A 22,691-nucleotide genomic window follows, 5' to 3' on the forward strand; every position below is an offset into this window, starting at 1 on the left:
TAATTGTTGTACAGTATTAGCCTGGCAAATTTCTAATGGTAAAGTATTCCAAATTTTAGATGCATAACAGCAAAAATGCTGCCTCAGCACTTCTTTTTGGTTCTATTCAATAAGGGCGTGCAGAAAATGGCGAGCTTCAAAAAGGGCGACCTCAGTTGGGCGCAGCAAATAAAGGCAAACGCAACAAAATTATTACAGAAAATTTATTAGATAAAGGCAGTGATTGAATGTATAAAAAGGCGAAAGCAAGAATATTAAAATATCCAATTAATTGATGCATGAACTTCTAACAAACTATTTCTAAAGCTCTCTATATTTCATTGTTTTCTGCTCTTACTCATTGTTGTGTTACACTTGAAGCTGTAGATTATATGCAATGCCACGTAGATATTTTATTATTATCTACTATTATTATCTATCTATTATTATCTAAAATTATCTACGAACGCCTTTATTCGCCGCGCTCAATTGAGGTCGCCCTTTTGAAGCTCGCCTTTATTGACGCGCGCCTTTATTCGCCGCACCCAATTGAGGTCGCCCTTTTGAAGCTCGCCTTTTTGTGCGCACCCTTATTGAAAGATACCCTTCTTTTCAGGTTGGCTCTCGGAATTTTAAGCAGACCTTCATTTGAAGATCTGAGGTTACGACTTGGAGTGTAAAGGGACAGACATTCCCAAATATAGGATGGGGCAAGATTATTTAAGGCTTTGTAAACCATTAATAGTATTTTAAAGTCCATTCTGAATGACACAGGTAAACGATGTAACAACGCTAAAACTGGTGAAATGTGCTCAGATTTTCTTTTTCTAGTACAGATTCTTACAGCTGCAGTCTGCACTAAACGTAACCGATTGATGTCTTTCTTAGGTAGCCCTGTAAGTGTATTACGGTAATCTGGCCGACTGAAAACAAAAGGTGAATTTTTCAGTGCCTTGTAGAGTTATAAGAGGTCTACCTTTAGCTATATTCCTTAAATGAAAAAATGCAGTCCTAGTAATGTAATTAATATGTGATTTAAAATTTAGATCAGAGTCAATAATTACCCCTAAATTCCTCATCTCCAACTTGACTTTTAAGCCTAAGGAAACAAGTTTATTTCTAATACCCTTACTATGTTCATTTTTGCCAATTAGTAAGTTTTCTGTTTTAATCTTATTTAATTTGAGAAAGTTACTTCCCATCCTTTTGGAAATACAAGTAAAATACAGGTTCAGGGAGCCAAGAGCGTCTGGGTCATCAGGCATTATTGATAAGTACAGCTGTGGTAGCTCACCTTGTGCTTTGAGATAATCTGACCTAATGGAAGCATATACTGTAGATTGAAAAGAGCAGTAAACCTAGAATAGATCCTTGTGGTACACCATTTAAAATATCATGGGGCTCTGAAGTATAATCACCACAAGTACCAAAAGAATTTTTTGCTTGTTAAGTAAGATTGAAGACATGGCCAGAGAGACCCATCCTTTGACTATGGCGATTTTATAAGAATACTGTGATCAATGGGGTCAAATGGTGCACTCAAGTCTAAGAGAATAAAAACAGATGTACGGCCTCTGTCTGCGTTAACCTACAAGCCATTTACAACTTTAACCAGTGCAGAAACCTAAAACCTGACTGAAACTTGTCAAGAATAGTGTTTTTTTTGAAGTAATCATTTAGCTGTGTAATAACTGCTTTTTCTAGAATTTTACTTAAAAAATGCAGGTTAAATATTGGTCTACAATTGTCAAAAACAGAGGAGTCAAGATTATTTTTCTTTGACAACTGCAGTCTTAAGACAGTCAAGGAAGACCCCTATATCTAATGATGAGTTCTCTTTGTCAAGTACACTATCAATTAGGACAAGAGAGACTTCTTTGAAAATGCCTGTTAGGATTATGTCAAGGGTGCAGGTGGAGGGTTTCACTTGAGAAGTTATTCTGCGTAGTTTGGGTAGATCTATTCTGGTGAAATAATTTAACTCGCTTAAAATGGAATACTGGCAGTGGTGGGGGTTGATTTCTTTCAAACCTCATCCATCCATCCATCCATCCATTATCCAACCCGCCATATCCTAACACAGGGTCACGGGGGTCTGCTGGAGCCAACCCAGCCAACACCGGGCACAAGGCAGGAAACAAACACCGGGCAGGGCGCCAGCCCACCGCATTTCTTTCAAACCTTTTTTTGTTAAACCTGATGTATTTGTATGGAATGTTATTTGTTTTTTAATAAAATCAATAAAATAAATAAAATAAAATAAACCACTGGGATTCAGTCAGATTAATTTTGCAGTGGGATTAGCTGTATTATTTTGAATATCATTAATTGTGTGTTTAAAAAAAAAAATGTAGTGAAAGCCTCAAGTTTCACTAGTACTTTTTAGGATGCTTTCCATTGAGTGCGCTGGGTATAGAAGACGATCAGTAGTTGAAAAGAAAACTTTTGGATTGCCATTATTCTCATTTATAATTTTAAAGAAATAGGACTACCTCTTAATCCGGTCTACATTGTTATATTCAGTTATTTTAGCCTTCAGTGTTTTATAATGGACTATCAATTTCCTTAGAACAGTTATTATTGAGGTGGTAATGCTAATAAACTGCTGGCAAGTATCTAAAAAAAAGTGCGCTCACCCCCCATAAATGTCAGTTGGTGGTAATTTCATGTTTCCTTAAAATCATTTTTATTATCTTTTTAGCATTACTAATCACAAGTTGTGGGATCTGTGCCCTCGAGTATAGGGTAATAGCATCATCAGCATCTCTTTACTGAGCTTCTCCTCACCACGTTAATCTGAACAAGTCACTTTATATGCCAGTGATCACATTGTAGAAATATGGCAACAGCTAACAGTTGTGATGTGCATGTTACTACAGAACATCTCTAAATAAATATCAAAAGTAATTCTGGATTTTAAAACTAACATCCTTGTTTAATGCATACACTCAGTAGCCACTTCATTAGGTGCACCTCCTCCATGTCACAAGTAGCTGCCCTTCCACTCAGCCAATGTTTTGACTCCAACTCAGTATGTGTATTATGCAGATGTGGTCAAAAGGTTTAGTTGCTGTTAAACCAAGAATTAGTGTAGGCAAGAAGCCAACTTTAACTGGGGCATAACTGGTCGTGGCAAACTTAGTGGTTTCAGCATCTTGGAAACAATTGCCCTCCTGGGATTTTCATGTACTGCAGTCACTAAAGTTTGTGGAGCATTGTGCAATAAACATAAAACATCCAGTGAATTGCAGTTCTTTTGTCCAAAAACACCAAAATGTAAAAAGTCACAGGAAAATGGTCCGGCTAGTTCAAGCTAACAGGTAAGCAACATATTCTCCAATACCAGCACTTTAGAGTGTAATTTTACATTAGAACATCACTAAATGCACAACATGTCAGACCACAGAGTTGTTGGCCTACAGCTGCATAAAACTAATTTGGGTTCCAATCCAGAAATATAATGCTACAAGGAACATGATTACCAAATCTTGATGCCTGAAAGTTAAGGTAAATACAACCTGTTCTGGCAGATCTTGATTTGTGCTGCAGCATGTAGGTGGTAGTGTTAACAAATTGGTATATTAAGTTTAGATCTGTCCTGCCTTATGTCAGCAGTGCAGGTTTGTGGCGATTTAAGTGTAATTGTGTGGTTGAGTTTTCCTGGAACACGTTTGGCTTCTTAATACCAACAAAAGTGTCATTTGAATTCCTCAGAGAACCTAAGCATTCTTGCTGACCATGTGGATTCTTTTATGACTACAGTCTTACTATTTTTCAACTGGATACTTCAAGCAGGATAAGGTGTCTTATCCTAAAACACTCCTCATCTCAACCTGGTTCCATGACCGTGACAGTAGTTTCAGCATACGCCAGTGGCCTGCACAGTCCCCAGATCTCAGTCTAGTGGATCATCTGTGGGAGAAGGTAAAATAGGAGGTTTGCAACATGAATGTGAAACTGAAAGAATCTGAAGGAACTGTATGATAGTATCAAGTTGGCATTGACTAAACTCACTAAAGAATATGTCAGTTATCCTGTTGAACCCATTCCTCAAATTGTTCTGGCGGTTCTGGATTCCAATACAATATATGTGGATTTATTAAAGCTGCCATTTAGTGTATACTCTGTTTTGTATTTATAGCAGCTTATGATTCTGTTTATAAGAATTTAAACATATTTTTAATATACTTTTATGAGAGGTGAGTTTAGTTACTAAGCATTTTAAGTGACAAGCAAAGCAGAAAATCCTGTGAGCTTGCATTATTAATGCGTAAAGGTAAAAGGGAAATTTTTATTTTTTTTACTTGAATTGACTTTAATTTTATGACAGGCTAATTCATAAATGGTTGTATCTAGCAAAAAATATTGCTGGAGTATTTTTTTTCTTTTTAGTGTGCTTTGATTTTTCTAGAAGAAGTATTGCAGCATATGGTCTCAATTTCTTTTATGTATCTATCATAGTAAAAAATGTGATTATGTTTGTAAAAACTGTCACGGGAGTAGTTTAGCCTTTGCAAGTTACAAAAAACTCAAAAACAAGAAAAAGAAGCAAATAAGTGACATCTGAAAAGCATTAGGTTTCCAGGCCCATACTAAGCAGATCTGGCTGAATGCAAAAATTCCCCCTCGTTTCTCACTGGCTTTTAATTGTACCCTTTCTCAAATTGCACGGTTGGCCTGTCATATCAAATGTTTGTGAAAAAGAGCATTTAGGAGGACTTCATGTAAATTGGTTTGTCATGTATTGTTTTTAGCAATTTTTAAGAAGACATTACATTTACATAGTTTACAATTTTGTTTTACTTAAAATGACCAGCAAATTACCAGGGCATAGAAACGTAATAACCGGGTATCCAGTTCAGTACTGACTTTAAGGTCTTGCTAATCAATATCTTGTATCTCTTTATATTTCAGCTCTTTCAATATCAGTCCCCTTCTTGTTTATATAGCTTTCCATCGTTAGTTTAATATGTCCAGTTTTCCACTATGACTTTTTGTGTGCTGAAATTTGTCTTTGAAGGTATTTAGCAGATTTTAAATGTTCTTTATTTATCCTCTAATCATATCCATTGCCACAGCCACCAGGAATCGGAGTTAATCCCAGCAGCTTTCTGTGTAATACATTAAACAATACTAGGCTAGGGATCTGCACTGGCAATCGGAAGGTTGCTGGTTTGAATTCCGTAAATGCCAAAAAGAGACTCTGCTCTGTTGGGCCCTTGAGCAAGCCCCTTAACTAGGGCTGGGCGGTATGACCAAAATTCTATATCACGGTATTTTTCAAAATTATACCAGGTTCACGGTATTTTTTTTTCCCCATGCATGAGTGGATATTAACCACATTTTCCACTGCAATTACTGTAGTAGACTGTCTAGGAATAACCTATTCCACTGTCATGAGAATTGTACATTGTACAAAAAAAAAATTTAATGTGCACACAAGTATTAATACAGGTTTGCATGGCCCCATAAAGTGATAGGGGGTGGCACTAATGAAGAGAAGGAGTCACACTGCATGACAGTTAGTCAAAATATACAACCTTTTTATTGAACAAATTTTGCAAACAACTTAAACTATAATTTTGACAACAAATTTTTAACCAGGCATTTAGACTTGGTAAAATATTCAGAGGTGCTTGGCAAAAGTTGTATTGCATGGAACATTAGAAAAGGAATAAAGAGTAAATATTTTTTGTAAACCAGCTACACTTTCTGTTAATGTTATCAGTCTCTGTCCACTGAACCGTTAGCTATATGGATTGTAATGGCGCTGGTTATCTCGATCCACCGCTTGCTTTTTTTGTCGTAGGCAGTACCTCTAGCAAATGCGTCTACGAGTGACATCTGACTCGAGTGTCCTCTCGCTTTTTCAGTTTTACTTGAGGACGTGGAGGATGCCAATCTTAGTTCCATACATTCATGGTACTCCAAAGCATGTTTGCGGCTTAGGTGGTGCAGCAAATTGCTCGTGTTGCCACCGCCGGCGACAACTTTAGCTCCACAGCATTTTCAGTAAATAGTTGTTTGGTCCACATCTGACCTTTTAAAACCAAAATCTCCAGACAACAGACGCGGCTCCTTTTTTTGGCAAAAGTTCTTCTGTGTCATCATGTTCAATTTTATTGTCTGCTACAGCTTCAGTTTCGGAATGTTCTCTGTCCATTTTCATCACTCAATACCTCCACTAACACGTTTCCTCCGTTGCATGCGTGTTTAGCGGTGTAGCAGTGAAAAATGTCCCCCCTTAAACAGTTTCCCGCTGCACCATGTTCCAAATGTTGTTTAGGCTACTTAAACCGGTATTGAGGTATAAGAAAAATTCATATAACAAAAATAAAAAACGGTTTTAGGTATGAACGGGTATACCTCCCAGCACTACCCTTAATCTGCAATTGCTGAGTGCTTTGAGTGGTGAGAAAAGCGCTATATAAATACAAATAATTATTATTATCATCACTGGGTGCTATTACTGTAGTTCACTCATTACGTAGAGTCTTGATCAGTTTAATTTCTGGAATAAGCACGTATTGTGCCATGATTAAGAGAGTACACATTATTTGAGGCAGAACTGATGCACCCATATATTGACACCATTTTTATAGTCCATGCTTCAATAATCTACCCCTCACAGATTATGAATCTGCAGCCTCTTGATCTCATGTTTAGGACATTAATTTTGAATTTTCATGGTTGGTTAGCTAGAAATTAATGGATAAAGTTTTCGCCACATATGGATGTAAAATGTGTCAATATTTGTCAGTCAAATGCACAGCGTAGAGAATTTTATAAAACACCCAGTTATAACTTGACAGTGCAGATGAGTCTAGGATGAGCATTGTGTTCTTGCCCTCTTTCTACCCTAAACTACCTGTAGTGTGATAGGTTTTTGTGTGAATGCTAGTGGATTGCAGAAAACTACTAGTGTTCCTACAAGAACTATGCCAGTCCTAGCCTTTACTCATGTGTGGACACCAGTCTACACCACTTGAAGGCTACAGATGTGGGTGGAAGTAATTTGTCTTTATGGTCTTCACCTACCATGATCTCACATGATCTAACGCAATCTTATGATTGTTTTGTGCTTTCTGGGATAGCTAAAGAGCAGTAGCAGAGAGGAGGAGGTTGGAAGCATGTGCTGATTATAGTGCGTTGCCACACCCAATACACGATGAACCACCCGGGTTGGAATCAGAGTGCAGCCGTGCAATGGGTGACACCTCAGTACCACACTGAACAAAGTGAGGTTTTTCCGGTGGCAAGTTTTCCCTGCAAGTTGGAGGACCTGCTTGCAGGGCTGGATGCAGATTAAACATCATACCCAGGACTAGACAATTGCAGGTTAAGGGTCTTGCTCAAGAGCCCAACGGAGTAGAGTCACTTCTGCGGTTTATGGGATTTGAACTGGCAACCTTCTGATTGCCGGCACTGATCCCTAGCCTCAGAGCCACCACTCCGCCCTGTAGCAGAGAGGAGCAACTTCTTAGTTCATGGCTACAGATGATTTAGGCCACAGTACAGAAGCCGAACGATTGACCAGTTAGAAGGAAAATCCATGTGGCTTTGAAGTATCCCGGAAGGCTGAAAGACTTGGTTACCTTTCCAAACTACTCTCTCATCTTTAAACAGAGTCAAGGGCCAATGCAGTACATTCTTCTGCTGGATCTGAGAACATCTTTGGATCATGCATCACCATAGTGGTGTCAAGAATAAGTAGATACGGAGCTGTCAGCTATTGATTCTTTGTTGCCTGAACACTTGGACATTTAAAAATGCAGAAGTATAAGGAAATACAAAGCATGTTAACAGTTACTTACAGAAGTGTGAATACATCTTAAGTATGCAGTGACAGAGTGAAAAAATGTGTTAGACTTGAGTGAACCCAATGAGGAACTGAAACAACATCAATCTATTAAATGAAGCAAAATTTTGGAATTTAAGAGAATTCAAATTAACACAAAAATGGCTAAGTGTTTTAAGAGGATAAAAAATCGAATCGGTGTTAAGACTGCAGGCTTCTAATGGTTACCTGTGTATCTACAGAGTCATAGATAAGTGCTATACAAATTGATATTTAAAAAATAACAGTAAATTACCATGCAGTTTTAAAGCAAGCTCCTATTACAAATTTAGGATCTTGGTGTTCAGTCAGAGTTCTTATTTAATCATCTTTAGGTATTATTATAGTTTATTATTATTCTCAGAATAAATCTTCCATCTCTTATCTACCTCTCATAGTCTTGTTCATTGTTGGGGTTAGGGAGAAGAATGCAGGTGGTTATCCTCAATCCATTAATCATGTTAGCATCGAGTACAGGATTGAAATCATTTCTGGATTAATTTAAAAAGCCCTTCCACACTGAAGGTAAACAACGTAAAGATCTACTGAGTCACATTTTTATTTTTGTGTTTGTAAAGCAACATTTTTTTTCTTTTGACCTATGTTATGGTATTTTAGTTACTTAGGCTTACACTCTTAAAACATATTCCGCAAACATATCCCACGGTGAAATAAAAACTCTTCCGGTAGAGTGAGTGCTAAGAAAGTTTATATTTTTGTTTCAAGAGGTAAACTTTTATTTTGGTAAACTAAAGTGCCGATATCACATTTGCAGTTGTCACATAAGTGTGTGCCTCCCCAATATGCATGCTACATTTCATTGCCTGAGCCATATTTACACACCATCTTTATGCCACTTTATGAGCTGAGTTAGTTTTGTTTCATTTTTCTCAGTTTATTATTTTTTTTGCCTCCGGTACACAGCTGGTTTAATTAATTGATTACGTTTTTCTGTATCGGTGCGTTCTGACCTTGGTTATCGTAGATGAAAGTTCTGTAGGGACAGTTTGTTCCAATTAGCAGCACCGCATGTTGACACTAATGCATTGTATATGGCAATTTGGGGTAATGGAAAACAGATCTCTTTGGGTGTTTTAAACCACAACTGCAGTCCCAGTCCAAGCATTTTAAATTTGATGCTTACATATTTATTTTTTTAACTACTTCCAAATGATCAGGTGTGTAAGCCTTAGAGTGAGCCAAAAATTGTCGTGTAAATGGCAGGCAGCAGTGATTCCAAAATTTCCTGACTGGAGGAAAGAACCCAAAAACAATGCAGTGGCAGTCATCATTTTTGCACATCTGTGTATTTCCTTACTAGGCAATTATTAAGGCTTTACAGCACCCATAGTGTTGGAGGTCACTTTAATGCTGGGTGCTCACCAAAGCCCTAAAGCACTGTGTGGAAGGGTTACACTTATTACAGGTGATGTAACGTGCTAGCCTGGGGTATTCTGGATGTTATGCAGCATCTGTCTTGATGCTGCCACATATCAGACATAAAACACATTAGGCAAGAATAATTTTAAAACTGCAACATTAGTTGTACCAAACAACCAAAGTATTCATTTAAGTCAAAGTATAATATGTGCAGGGTCAGATTGTTGCTTATGAAAAATCCTCATCATCAACCATCTCCTGTTGCCTTCTTTGCAAACATTCTATTATTATAGCCCAACAGTATCACAAATCCTGGAAAATAGTATACAGTTTATGCAAAAAGTGGGACAAACCTTGCCAAAATTAAATATTTTATGGATGTTTGGAGTGTAAATTGGCGGGTACCAGCTTACCGGACAAAAAATTAGTTACCTCATCCATGAGAATTAAAAAAATTAGTGCCTCATCCATGAGAATGAAGAACTGTGGCAATTCTGTCTAGCATCGATGCTACCAGCTTGTGGATGTACAGTAGGTGACATTGATTTTCTTCCAGCACCAAATCCCACAGTTTGGCCAGGTTGCTTGGGTTGTCTCTACTGTCATTTCACTCTTTGCTTGAAATAGTCCGACAGATTTTTCTATGAGATTTAAATTTGGGGATTTAGCAGGCCAGCGGAGATGTGGGAATGCTTCACATTATTCTACATGCCAATCACACACAGTTCCAGACCAGTACACACAACAATTGTCGTCTTGGAAGACTGGGTTGGTCATTATTTGTTCTATCTCAAAATGCAGTGCAGTTTATTCTAACACTGATTTTTCTAATACTGGTTTGTGAGTAATCAACAAAAGTTGGAACACCTGTAGAATTTGTTTGGTGTCATAATTTGTGACAAACAGTGATGGTCCCTATTTGTGAATACCATCTTTTGACTGTAGTTCTGGCAACGATTAGTGGCTGACTGCATTGTGTGTCTTTGCAGGAAGACCTGTTGGACAATATGTTTTGACGCTCCCTCAATATCGGCAGCTTCCTAAACACTCTGCCTTTTGGCACAGTTGAACACAATAACCCCTTTTTCTAGTCATTCACATTTGTCGTGTAGCCCATTTCCCACAGATAGAATTAAACACACCTGGCACACCATTACTCCTCATCACTCAATGAATCCCGTTGCACATGACACAGCTATTTGTAGGGTGGTATTTATACTGTAGTGCTATGTATTGGTGTCTGGAGGTATGTTATTACCTCTTACACAGATGGTGACTACTTTATTGTCGGGTGACCTTCTATATAAAATATGTTGTTGCATTTGCCAGGGCTTTTTTGTTCAGAGATTGCCAGTCAGTTGTGTCAATTTAAATTGCTACTTATAAAAATAAAAGTATTTACAAGTTGTCAGTTTTGAACTTGCAATTTTATTATATTTCAAACAAATCTTTCAGTATTTAAAATATAACAGAAAATGTTCACACATTGGGAGGATGTGATGTGAATTGGGTTACATTGGCAACTTCTGCTTCAAAGCAGTTGTAAACCTGATGTACATTTATGTGCTATGTTAGTCACTAAATTTTAGCAGATGTAGTGCCATCTCTTGGTTTAAATGACTCGATCTTATTATTTTTGACACTGTTTCTTAGGGATGGGATTTGCAAGGAATTCCATAGCGTAATATTCTTATACTTGCATCAGAATGAAATATGATTAAATATTGAAAGAGTCCTGTGCAATATTGAAATAAATGATGTTAAAAATTTAAAAAAAAAAAAAAAAAATGTGTGACACCCAATAAGAAAATTCCTTGACTCATTTGTTCTGTAACACTTAAATTGTTTTGTTAAATTGGCTGCCATACATCTTAAGACAAGAAATACTTGGTTAATTCTAACTTCCTTCTTTCTGGCTCCCAGTAGAAAATGATTTAATATCATCCCAAAGTATAAAGGGTTTTTGTTTTTTAAAAAAAGAAAATGGAACCAACTGAGTCAAGATACCCGAAAATGTATATATGCTCCATATTTGATATAGTGGTTGTTGGAGAAGTAGCCCGTTGATCTTTTCAGGTGTTGCATACTGTCTTTTACAATCATTCATTGCGTGATTGACAAAATCGCATGCAATTTTCTCTTTTGAAATGATCAGCTTATACAGATATGGGGTGAAATCTTTAATGGGCTGGGGCTGCTTTTGTCCCAGGATCTGTACACTCCTTTACCTTCCTCCTTTTATTTTACTTACAATTACTCTTTGACCATCTAGATTCTTTTTTACTATCCACATCATTTCAAGGAAAAATATAATCTCTCCTCCATACTTTGCAAGTCTCTGTATTATCCTTTTCCTCAAACCTGGTTTAATGCTGTCTTATCTGGGAGCCTTCATTATGTTAAAACTATTTTTTAAAAAAGTTGAATCCACCTTGTCAGTATACCCTGTTGCAGATTGATTATTTCGCTTACCCTTGGCTGCTTAGCCGTTGGACTTACTCCTTTGCCATTATGTCACCTCTGTTTTTAAGTGCTTCTTGAGCTTTTCCACTTTTACTACAGTTCTTCTCAGGTGTTTTCTTTTTCTTCTTCTCCTGACATCTCTTTATGGAGTTCAATTCCCACTTTTCCCTCACATCCATTTATTCTTGGATGTTTCCAGTCTTATGCTCGCCTACCAATATGTTCATCTTTTTTGGGTAATATTGCGGCAATATCTGTGTTTGTTTATTGGTTTCATGATGGATAGCTCAGAAAGAATAAATGCTCTAAAGCAATAGCTATTAGGATTTCATTGTCTAGTCCATTTTGAATACTATCTCGCAGATTAATAAGGCAAACCTTTGGAGTTCTGGAAAAAGAAGAGTGTTATTTCACAACATTTCTGAGTTGGTCCTGGTTAGTCCTGGTAGTAAATTTAATCAATTGTACTTTGTTCCTCCTAATTGACATCCTTATTTGGTTAATCACAAACCCCCCTTGCTTTTGTTGTTTGATTTAAGATTGGGTGTTTTTCATTTTTATCTTCACTTCTAAGCCAGGATTTAAAGACCTGTGGATTGTGGGGCATCATTTGGATTTATGCATTTAATGTTGATAGAATTTGTAATAATGTATAGTCCTCTACAAAAAATTAATTGGAAAAAAGCACTGGGATCTGGAATGGGGTGCTGATAATGATAAGCAAGGTCTCGTTCTTGCTGTGGATTTAGAAATAATGCTTGATTTGTGCCCTTATGGTCACGGCAGATGTTCAAACATGTTATGATTATACTAATTTTGTATCTTGGGACATGACTAATAGGTAAGGAATTAACAATGCTGGTCAAAGGGCTGAATCTTGTAGGACTTCACCTGCAGCTGTGCAGTATACGGAGTGTACTGAAATTCTTCCGGGGAGCACAAGCAAACAATGTAAAAGTCATCTTCTTGTTAAAGTTTTTCACATTGTTCAGTACTTTATATTCCAGATTTTGGTATACAGTAAGGGTATATGGTCACTCAGCCAGCCATTCCAATTTAAATAAAGTTTTGTTCACTTGTGACATCATTACTTCACACAGTTACATTTCATTGTTTTTTTTACTGAATTGTCTTTTTTGTATTAGCAGTAAGTTTTACTATTTTGTAATGCAATCTTTATTGAAATTACTGGAGTGCATTTTTCAAACTCAACAACTCTAAAATGACTCTTCTGCTTTGCATTCAAATGTGAGATGGCACTGTTGCAAAAATTAATGTATAAGTGACTTGTGGACATTAACTTGGCTTTTCACTGAAAAACTTGGCAATGTGTATTTATGTACAGTAGAATGTTTAATTAGACCTTTTAAGAGCAAAATTATTTGTCAGTGTGATCCTTTAGAGGAAAGAGGATGTTGCTGCTAGTTTTATTGATTTTATTTAATGAGTGGCAGAGTTAAGGATGCAAACACTAGAAAAAAAAATTTAACAATGTAAAAGTTGATTGATCAGGTAGAGTTCATTTGAGGCAGAACTTAAAATCTTAGTGAAAAGAGCAAAACTTTAACAGCAGAAGACCTATCTTAGATAAATAGCCTTTATTCTGTCATTTTAGTCTTTTTTATTATTATTATTATTACATAAAGCACAGATGGTTAACTTCTATAACCCTTCATTCTTAATTAATGCTGAATTTAATGTGTAGTAAATGTATGCATACACAATGGCCATGCCACAGTGCAAAAGAATAAATGGAAATAACACAGTGTGGTGTCAAAGAAATTAATGATAAGATCAAAAAAATAACAAAATAAAACATGTAAAAATAAACCCAAAGAACAAATAATCTGCAAATGATCCTAACAGTTGGCAGATACCTTAAAACTGAAATCTGTACTTTCTGTAAGTATTCAGACCCACATGACATCAAATTGTATTCCCCATGGCCTCTGAATGTGCATCATCAAAGTTGTAATCAAATACTGTGGATAAAAATTCTAATCTGCGTAGGAATTATTAATCGCAAAGTAGATCTGAAGGAAGAGTGTGAAAATAAAGATTAAGCAGCGTTCTAAGAAATTCAAAAGAAAGTTAAATGTGTAAATTGGGAAAAGGATCCAAAGTGAGATCAAAGTGTTTGGGCCTTTCTCTGAGATTTGTTGGCGTAATAGTCCAGAAATGAAAGCTTCAACATACCGTCCACTGACTGTCTAGAAAGGGATATTCATCAAATCATGGCTTCTAACCAAGAAGGGAAATTTGGGGGAATGCTACTATAAGCTCAACAAGTGCTCTTAAAGACTTGAAGAGCTCAGCCACCGAGAGGGAAGTAAAAGTACATCAGTCTGCAAGATCAAGAACTCTGCACTGCTCTTAGCGGAACTAGAAAACAATCTTGTTAAAACCCACCTGAGGTTTGAACAACTACATTTTTGTGAAAAGTTATGATCAGTTGAGATCGGGACTGAGCTCATACAGTGGTGTGAAAAACTATTTGCCCCCGTCCTGATTTCTTATTCTTTTGCATGTTTGTCACACAATGTTTCTGATCATCAAACACATTTAACCATTAGTCAAATATAACACAAGTAAACACAAAATGCAGTTTTTAAATGATGGTGTTTATTATTTAGGGAGAAAAAAAATCCAAACCTACATGGCCCTGTGTGAAAAAGTAATTGCCCCCTTGTTAAAAAATAACCTAACTGTGGTGTATCACAACTGAGTTCAATTTCCGTAGCCACCCCCAGGCCTGATTACTGCCACACCTGTTTCAATCAAGAAATCACTTAAATAGGAGCTGCCTGACACAGAGAAGTAGACCAAAAGCACCTCAAAAGCTAGACATCATGCCAAGATCCAAAGAAATTCAGGAACAAATGAGAACAGAAGTAATTGAGATCTATCAGTCTGGTAAAGGTTATAAAGCCATTTCTAAAGCTTTGGGACTCCAGCGAACCACAGTGAGAGCCATTATCCACAAATGGCAAAAACATGGAACAGTGGTGAACCTTCCCAGGAGTGGCCGGCCGACCAAAATTACCCCAAGAGCGCAGAGACGACTCATCCGAGAGGTCACAAAAGACCCCAGGACAACGTCTAAAGAACTGCAGGCCTCACTTGCCTCAATTAAGGTCAGTGTTCATGACTCCACCATAAGAAAGAGACTGGGCAAAAACGGCCTGCATGGCAGATTTCCAAGACGCAAACCACTGTTAAGCAAAAAGAACATTGGGGCTCGTCTCAATTTTGCTAAGAAACATCTCAATGATTGCCAAGACTTTTGGGAAAATACCTTGTGGACTGATGAGTCAAAAGTTGAACTTTTTCGAAGGTAAATGTCCTGTTACATCTGGCGTAAAAGGAACACAGCATTTCAGAAAAAGAACATCATACCAACAGTAAAATATGGTGGTGGTAGTGTGATGGTCTGGGGTTGTTTTGCTGCTTCAGGACCTGGAAGGCTTGCTGTGATAGATGGAACCATGAATTCTACTGTCTACCAAAAAATCCTGAAGGAGAATGTCCGGCCATCTGTTCGTCAACTCAAGCTGAAGCGATCTTGGGTGCTGCAACAGGACAATGACCCAAAACACACCAGCAAATCCACCTCTGAATGGCTGAAGAAAAACAAAATGAAGACTTTGGAGTGGCCTAGTCAAAGTCCTGACCTGAATCCAATTGAGATACTATGGCATGACCTTAAAAAGGCGGTTCATGCTAGAAAACCTTCAAATAAAGCTGAATTACAACAATTTTGCAAAGATGAGTTGGCCAAAATTCCTCCAGAGCGCTGTAAAAGACTCATTGCAAGTTATCGCAAACCCTTGATTGCAGTTATTGCTGCTAAGGGTGGCCCAACCAGTTATTAGGTTCAGGGGGCAATTACTTTTTCACACAGGGCCATGTAGGTTTGGATTTTTTTTTTCTCCCTAAATAATAAAAACCACCATTTACAAACTGCATTTTGTGTTTACTTGTGTTATATTTGACTAATGGTTAAATGTGTTTGATGATCAGAAACATTTTGTGTGACAAACATGCAAAAGAATAAGAAATCAGGAAGGGGGCAAATAGTTTTTCACACCACTGTAGGTCAAAATTCTAACTTTAACACTGCTTTTGACTCATGAAATGCTTAGTCCTTTAGTGAAGTATGGTAGTAGCACCAAAAATCGATTGATCGATTTTTTTCTATGGGTTACAAAAATGTAAACTTGAGAAATGATTCAACTTTCTAGAAAAAACGATCCTCCACAGAGAGTTAAAGTTTCGAATGACATGTTCAAGTGCAATTCAGGAGTATTTTTTAAATCTTCCAAGTTACTGAATTCTTTTCTAGCAGGTTGTAATATCTGCTGTATTTTTGAACCCAATGAGAATGTTTGACTGTTTCTTTCTGATACACTCACTGTGAGTACAGATTACAGCTGCCTAGTAATGTTCTTTTTTGTTCTTTATTTCACCTTATACAATTTCTTGTATTAGGAATTTGTTAGTTTTCTGGTCAGAGCGCAGGGTCAGCCATTGTACAGCGCCCCTGGAGCAATTACAGGTTAAGGGCCTTGCTCAAGGGCCCAGCAGAGTAGGATCTCTTTTGGCAGTGACGGGAATTCGAACTGGCAACCTTCTGGATGCCAGCACAAATCCTTAGCCTCAGAGCCACCACTTCGCCCCTAATTGTCTCCTCATTTCCCAAATCTTAGGCAACTACAAGTCAAGCTCTTCTATTTGGCTTGTTACATTTTTACTTGCTCTTCAGAGTAGCAGTCTAACAGAAAAGAAAGTCAGAAGAGACTCAGTCTAGAATCTTCATTCACATGATGCAAGTGTTTTGGGTTATGTTGACTGCCACGGGCATTCACATGCTTGTTTTTTATGTGAGAAAAGTTATCAAAGTAAGAAATTCCTATGCATGAATGTTTTATTACATGAATTTCTGTCCCCAAGCAGTCAATTAGTGTTTGTTTTCAGTCCTTTTTTGTTTTCGTATAAAAAATGAAGTTCTTGGCACTCCATTTATAGCACTTTATCACTCATTCTCTTTTGATTTTTTTTTCCTTTACTTATCTCAGTACTTGTTAAGTGTGTTTCCATCGTGAAAGGTACTATATTAAATTGGGATTTTGTAGATTAATTTATTTGTGTCATTTCCTAAATTTTAGCCACTCTGCTCATTGTGTGAGAAATTGTTTTACTGTGTGTTGCATCATGCTGCTGTTGAGCACAGGAAATTAACAAGATCTTGCAGAGGCGGCCATGAGCAGGGTAAATGAAGCTCTGTGCATTAAAGATTTGTGTGTGCCCACTGCATTGGTTTAGACCCCATCCTTTTCGACTTGGTTTTTGTACCGCTTCTTGTTTTCGCAATTCTTAAAGTGGAGAAATAACAAAGAATAACCAATTGAACCATTAATAAGTGAACTGCTTATTGTGAGCTTGGGATATCCAAGCATTTTTTGTTCTCTGTTGTTGATCTTCTTGCCAAATAAACAAAATTAATTTGACAATTGTGACTGCCAAGCATTCCCAGCTGTAGCTTTGAGCTAATAGCAGTTTTAAACAAAACAGATTTATATTAAAGTTTAACTTGTTTTGCAATCACTTAATAGAGAACAGAAAAGAATAATGCAGTGTGTGCATCGTGTCTGGGAAGTGCCACCTATCTATCCTGGAACAAACAAAGCTCAAAAGGTTTATGTTAAAGAAAGTGTTTATTTAAAATCAAAACAATGGCCAGGAATTAACAAACCGAAAATTCTCTGCACCAGATTGTGATTAAAGGTCCATTGCCCCACTGGCTGTACCTCCTCAGGTTTTTAATGAGTGTGTCTGGTTAGGGGCTCCCCAAAATATTACCACAGAGTTCATTTTGTCCAGTCTATTTTTTTTTTCTTTCTCCCACAACCAAAACAGTGGCTTGTTTGATTTCTAGTGTGGGCCTCTTTATTTGTTATATGGCATGTTGGTCAAACCTTATGACGTGTGCTTTTGTCGCGTCCCTGTCTGACTTACTGATTCACCAACAAAAAAATTGTTGTGTTTGTAGACAATGTGAAGAAAAAGCAGTTTTCACAAATAGATCAACCTCAAGAACCTGAGGCACAGAAAACCCAACCTCACTCAAAAGTTAATTTACTTTTGCAAAAATTCAGAGGTAAACCACAAAGAAGTTTTGTATTTAATAATTTAAAACTTAGGGCCAGTTTGCAACGGTAGCAGAATATTGCAGAGGGTAGCATATCCAACTACAAACCAAAGGCATAATTCTTTTTATACTTTGGTGTTATTCCTGTATAGAAATAATATGCAGGAGAATAATTTTCAAGACTATATGTGATGTCAAAATTTAATTAACTTCTTCACACAATACATATGATATTGTCTAGTAGGAGTTAGTTTGACAAATTATGCATCTTTCCAGTAATATTCTATTAAAGTTGCAGTTTCTGCTGTATTAATTAAACTTACCGATGTCTTTGATTAAAAAAGCCATTGTACTTTGTGCAGCTCAATAGAATATTTCAAGCAATTATTTTCTTAAAAAACACATGGTACTGACATTTGTCTGGAAGCATAACTGTATTCTGTAATTAAATTAAATTACCTTGCCAATGTCCCTTAAGAAATCGGAACCGTTCACGTCTCTGTCCTGTTCTTTAATAGCTCACATACCTGTCTTGCTCATGTGCAGTTATTTAGCTGGAGGTATGTGTGTGTTTTTAATTCAATCAGCACTAATACACAGGATAGGTAACATATAAGTAAGAAAAAAGTTTGGATTTTGAAGGATTTTATGGGACATGCATGGCAGCTTTTATTATAGCCCCCATGGTTGGTCATATAAGAACCTATATGTTGTGGTAAAATATAAGCAACAGACAGAAAAAGGTTTGGGGATGGCCACCCTGTATACTGAAAAATCGGCAAAAGAAAGAAACACGTCTTCACAGAAGCGGAGTTCACAACTCAACTGACTAACAGGTTGAGTCCAGGCTATAAATATGGTTGATAAGAGGAAGAGGTGGAGTCAGGATGGCCGGGGCAGGAACTGCGGTGGTAGGAAGATGGATTCTGGGTACCGGAAAGGACGTCATTGGGGGTTGCTGGAAGTGATGTCATTGTGTGGCAGGGCCTTCGGCTGAACTGCAGAGGAACAAGAGAAGATCAGGTGAGGGCGCCAACCCCAGGTCTGGCTGACAAATAACACTATTTGAGCCCGTAAGCTGTCCCCCATGTGCACATGTGTGACAATGTTTATATATAGAGACTACAAGTTCTAACTACTGTGACACAACTAGTTAGAGCAGATTGGAGCTGAAGTCTAGAATGTTCCACATGTTTTATGTAAGACAGACCGTGGTATATAAAGTTGATTGCCAGGGAAGGGTGCTTATGTCAAAGTATTCCTAAGTAATGGCAGCTGTATTTAGGTGAGTGGTGTCTTGTGGGGAAATAACACAATGCACATTTGCTGTAGAGGGTCATTTGATTGAAAAAAAAAAAAATATTTTTTTTGGCATAAGTTTTTATTTCTAAAACTGGCAAGAGTTGGTGTATCATTGTACATTACCACCTGCCATACAGTATGCAGTGGCATCCCTCAACATGACACCCTTAACTCTGGCTATGTATGTTTCACGTGTAAGGTGCTGTGTGCACCGTAAAGGCACTGAGGCAACCTACTGCACTATCCACTTGTTCTCCTGTAGTACTGCAGCTGATTCCTGGAAGCATCATGACTTGCATTAGAGTCTACCTGCATGGGTCTTCAACAGTATCACCACATAGTTAATAATAATTCTTTACATTTATATAGCACTTTTCTCACTAATCAAAGTGCTTTCCACACAGGGAGGACCCAGGAAGCGAACCCACAATCTCCTACCACTGCGCCACCTGTGAGGATTGAGAATGAATTCCTGTGTAGAGGGGTTTTAATTTGTGGTTACTCCCAATTTTCTTTTTTTTTTTTTTTAAATTAGTAATTAGGTTTAAAGTAAAAAAAAAAAAAATAAAAAAAAAAATGTAAATTATTCTATGAATAGGGGGCTGCTCTGCTTTAGAACCACCAGCATTTTTGTTAAATGTGACCCGTGTCTGCTAAATTGGGCATGAATTCTCATCTTTGGGGCACTTCTAAGATAAGTCCAGAATAACATCTGATGTTGAGGCTTTGTCCAAGTGTCTTTTTTCACTTGTCTACACTGCCTTCCGATGGTTCTTAATGTTGCAGTTTCATACATGTGTGGGTCAGGCAGCCTTAAATATGATTCATTACACAGGAGTATATTCATTCCATTGCTCTTTAGTATCCTTTTTGCTGCCTAGTGTGTAGTCTTCTACTCCTGATTCCTCAAAGGAAAGCAAAGTCTGCATCTTTTTGACAGTATGCTGGTTTGTTCTTCCTGACTTGTAAATAATCACAGGAGTCCTGTGTGTTTTTTTTTAAGTACAGGTCTTACTTCTACAGTTTCTTTCTAGACTTAATAAAACAGAATGCCGTCCTAATGCCCAGCTTATATAAAGTGGGAATACTACCTGCTAACTTGACCTTACCCAGCTGTTAGGCTAGGAGCTTTGGGATTTTTGTGTGCCTTATGTATGAACTGTTCATGTCCTCTGTATTTTTGTACTGTGGAAGGAAACCAGTGTCCATGTAAAAAAATGTATTCTGAGTCATGCTAGGTGTCTTACTAACTTGAAATATATCTGGATTGGTGGACAAAAGTAACTTGTTGATAAGGGGAAAAATAAAATATCTAACTTACCATGGGATGCTGCATGAAACTGGTATAACTTGATTGTTCAGTTTCAGAGGTCCAAGTCTAAACAGAAATAGGAGGGAATAAAACAAAACTATTGAGTTGCATTTTTAGTATTGGTAAAATCTATATACATGTAGTATTATATACCAGGGGTCACTAACTCCAGTCCTGGAGGACCACCGTGGCTGCAGGTTTTCATTCTAACCCTTTTCTTAATGAGTGACCTGTATTGCTGCTAATTAACTTCTTTTGAACTAATTTTAATTGACTTGTTCTTGAAGACTTAGACCACTTGTTTTTTTTCCTTAAAACAATAATGGGATACAAAATGAGCCAAAACAACTGGGTGTCCAAAGTACAATATCTGAAAATAAAGAACGATGAAGGTCTCAGGAATGTTAATCTGCTCAGGTCCCCAAAACATTTGACCAGTGCTCTTAGAAAGAGAAATCCACAATTTCAGAAATGTCTGCTAATGCACAATGAGAGTAGCAACAAGCCATGGAATTAAAGAACGGGTTTAATTAACAACAAGAATCCGCACCTCATTAAGCAGCTGGTTGGAGTGAAATTGGTTGGAGTTTGAGGCCCTGACTTAGTTGGTCTTCTGTTGGCTCCCTCACTTCACATTTCATTTCTGTTTGGGTGCGTTTTTAAGGAAAGAAATGAAGCAATTCAGAGGAACAATGCAGAAATTCAGGGGAACAAATCTTAAAAAAACAATTCAGTCAGTCATTTTCCATTAAAATGAATTCATAAGAAGTTAATTAGCAGCACAAAGAGGGCTCGCATTAAAAAAAAAAAAAAAAAAAAGGGTTAGGATGAAAACTTGCATCCACAGTGGTCCACCAAGACCAGACTTGGTGACCCCTGTTATATGCTATACATTTTTATTTCATTAGCTTTGCTACTTTGATAGACAGCAGTGGTATTTGCAGTCCATTGATGCCCTGTGAATCGTGGGCAAGAAAAACTTGCCACCTGCCCAAGCCTGAGAGAATGTATTAGATGCCTGAATTTCACTCATTGTTACAAAACCAAGTTGTGATGGTTTATTTATTTGTTTATTTATTTTTTTAAGATTACTGGTGATGCGAATGCACAACTTGTATGGCACAAAGGTAACCGAGGAAGATGAAAGTAGTGACGATGACGACGACGATGATGATGAAGAGGAAGAGGAGGATAAAAAACCACAACTTGAGCTAGCCATGCTTCCACACTATGGGGGTATCAACCGTGTCCGGGTAAGTAAATCCAGCGCAGGAATGGGATTTTAAGATGTGTGGAGTGGGTGACAGTTTAAAAAAAAAAAAAGAGAGAAGTCTTGAGAATTCTGTTACCAAGTGTTGTTTTTTTTTTCCTTGTAGTTTGTGTAGCTGTCAGTTTGGCTCACTGGCTATTTACCCTTTTTCAGGTCACCCATGTTAGAAATGTCCCACTGGCTGCTGTGTGGTCAGAGAAAGGCCAAGTGGAAATATTTGATCTCCGTCCTCAGCTGAAGGCTGTCCATAATGCATCAGCCATGGCTGAGTTTATACAAAAGCAGCAGAGTGAGGCAACCCCTCTTTTTAAATTTGCCGGTCACATGACTGAAGGCTTTGCTGTTGACTGGTCACAGAAAACTCCTGGTAAGTTTGAGGGTCAATTAAATGGGCTGGAGAAAATCTTAAGCACAGAATACATGTTCATATTTTGACAGGAAAGCAAAGTGTTTCATTTTTCACATCAAGAAAATGTTTGTGAACTTCTTGGAGCCCTGACGTTATACAGTATAAGAATGGGCAATTGCTTATGTAAAATCAAATAGATAGATTTGGCAGATGTACAGTTTTTATTCATCTAATCGATAGTGAATATGACATTGAACTGTAAAAGGTTGCTAATTTACTTTTTTCATGCTGACTACACAAGTGTATCTGAATGAATCACTTACCTCTAGAAATATGTCAACAATTTAAAGTAACTCGGGATGTTGTTCACTATGGAGAGGTTCTGTCTATCAAGTATACAAGGGGAGATCAAAAAGATTTTTTGAGATTAACCTATTAAGATTAAACATTAAACCAAAGTTTTATTTTCTCTGTGAACACTAATAGGTTTGTTCAAATGTTCATAAAGCTTTTCTAGGCCCCTTCTATAAAACATTTCATCCTGCTTATGCCACCCTCCTCACTTACTGATTGCACCGCAGAAATCAAATCCTGGTTTTCTTCAAATTTTCTTAAATTAAATAGTGACAAAACTGAGGTTCTCCTCATTGG

General features: G+C 37.3%; 1 protein-coding gene across 1 annotated transcript in view; it reads left to right on the forward strand.

Annotated features, from left to right (window-relative positions):
* The window catches only part of grwd1 (glutamate-rich WD repeat containing 1), a 44,206-nt gene that overhangs the window by 12,311 nt on the left and 9,204 nt on the right, over positions 1–22,691 (forward strand). The window contains exons 3-4 of the mRNA XM_028821803.2: positions 21,509–21,674; positions 21,845–22,058. Of these exons, the coding sequence (XP_028677636.1) occupies positions 21,509–21,674; positions 21,845–22,058 (380 nt within the window). The remainder of the gene's footprint in view (positions 1–21,508; positions 21,675–21,844; positions 22,059–22,691) is intronic.

The sequence above is a fragment of the Erpetoichthys calabaricus genome, chromosome 16, assembly GCF_900747795.2.
Source record: "Erpetoichthys calabaricus chromosome 16, fErpCal1.3, whole genome shotgun sequence".
Lineage (NCBI taxonomy): Eukaryota > Metazoa > Chordata > Cladistia > Polypteriformes > Polypteridae > Erpetoichthys > Erpetoichthys calabaricus.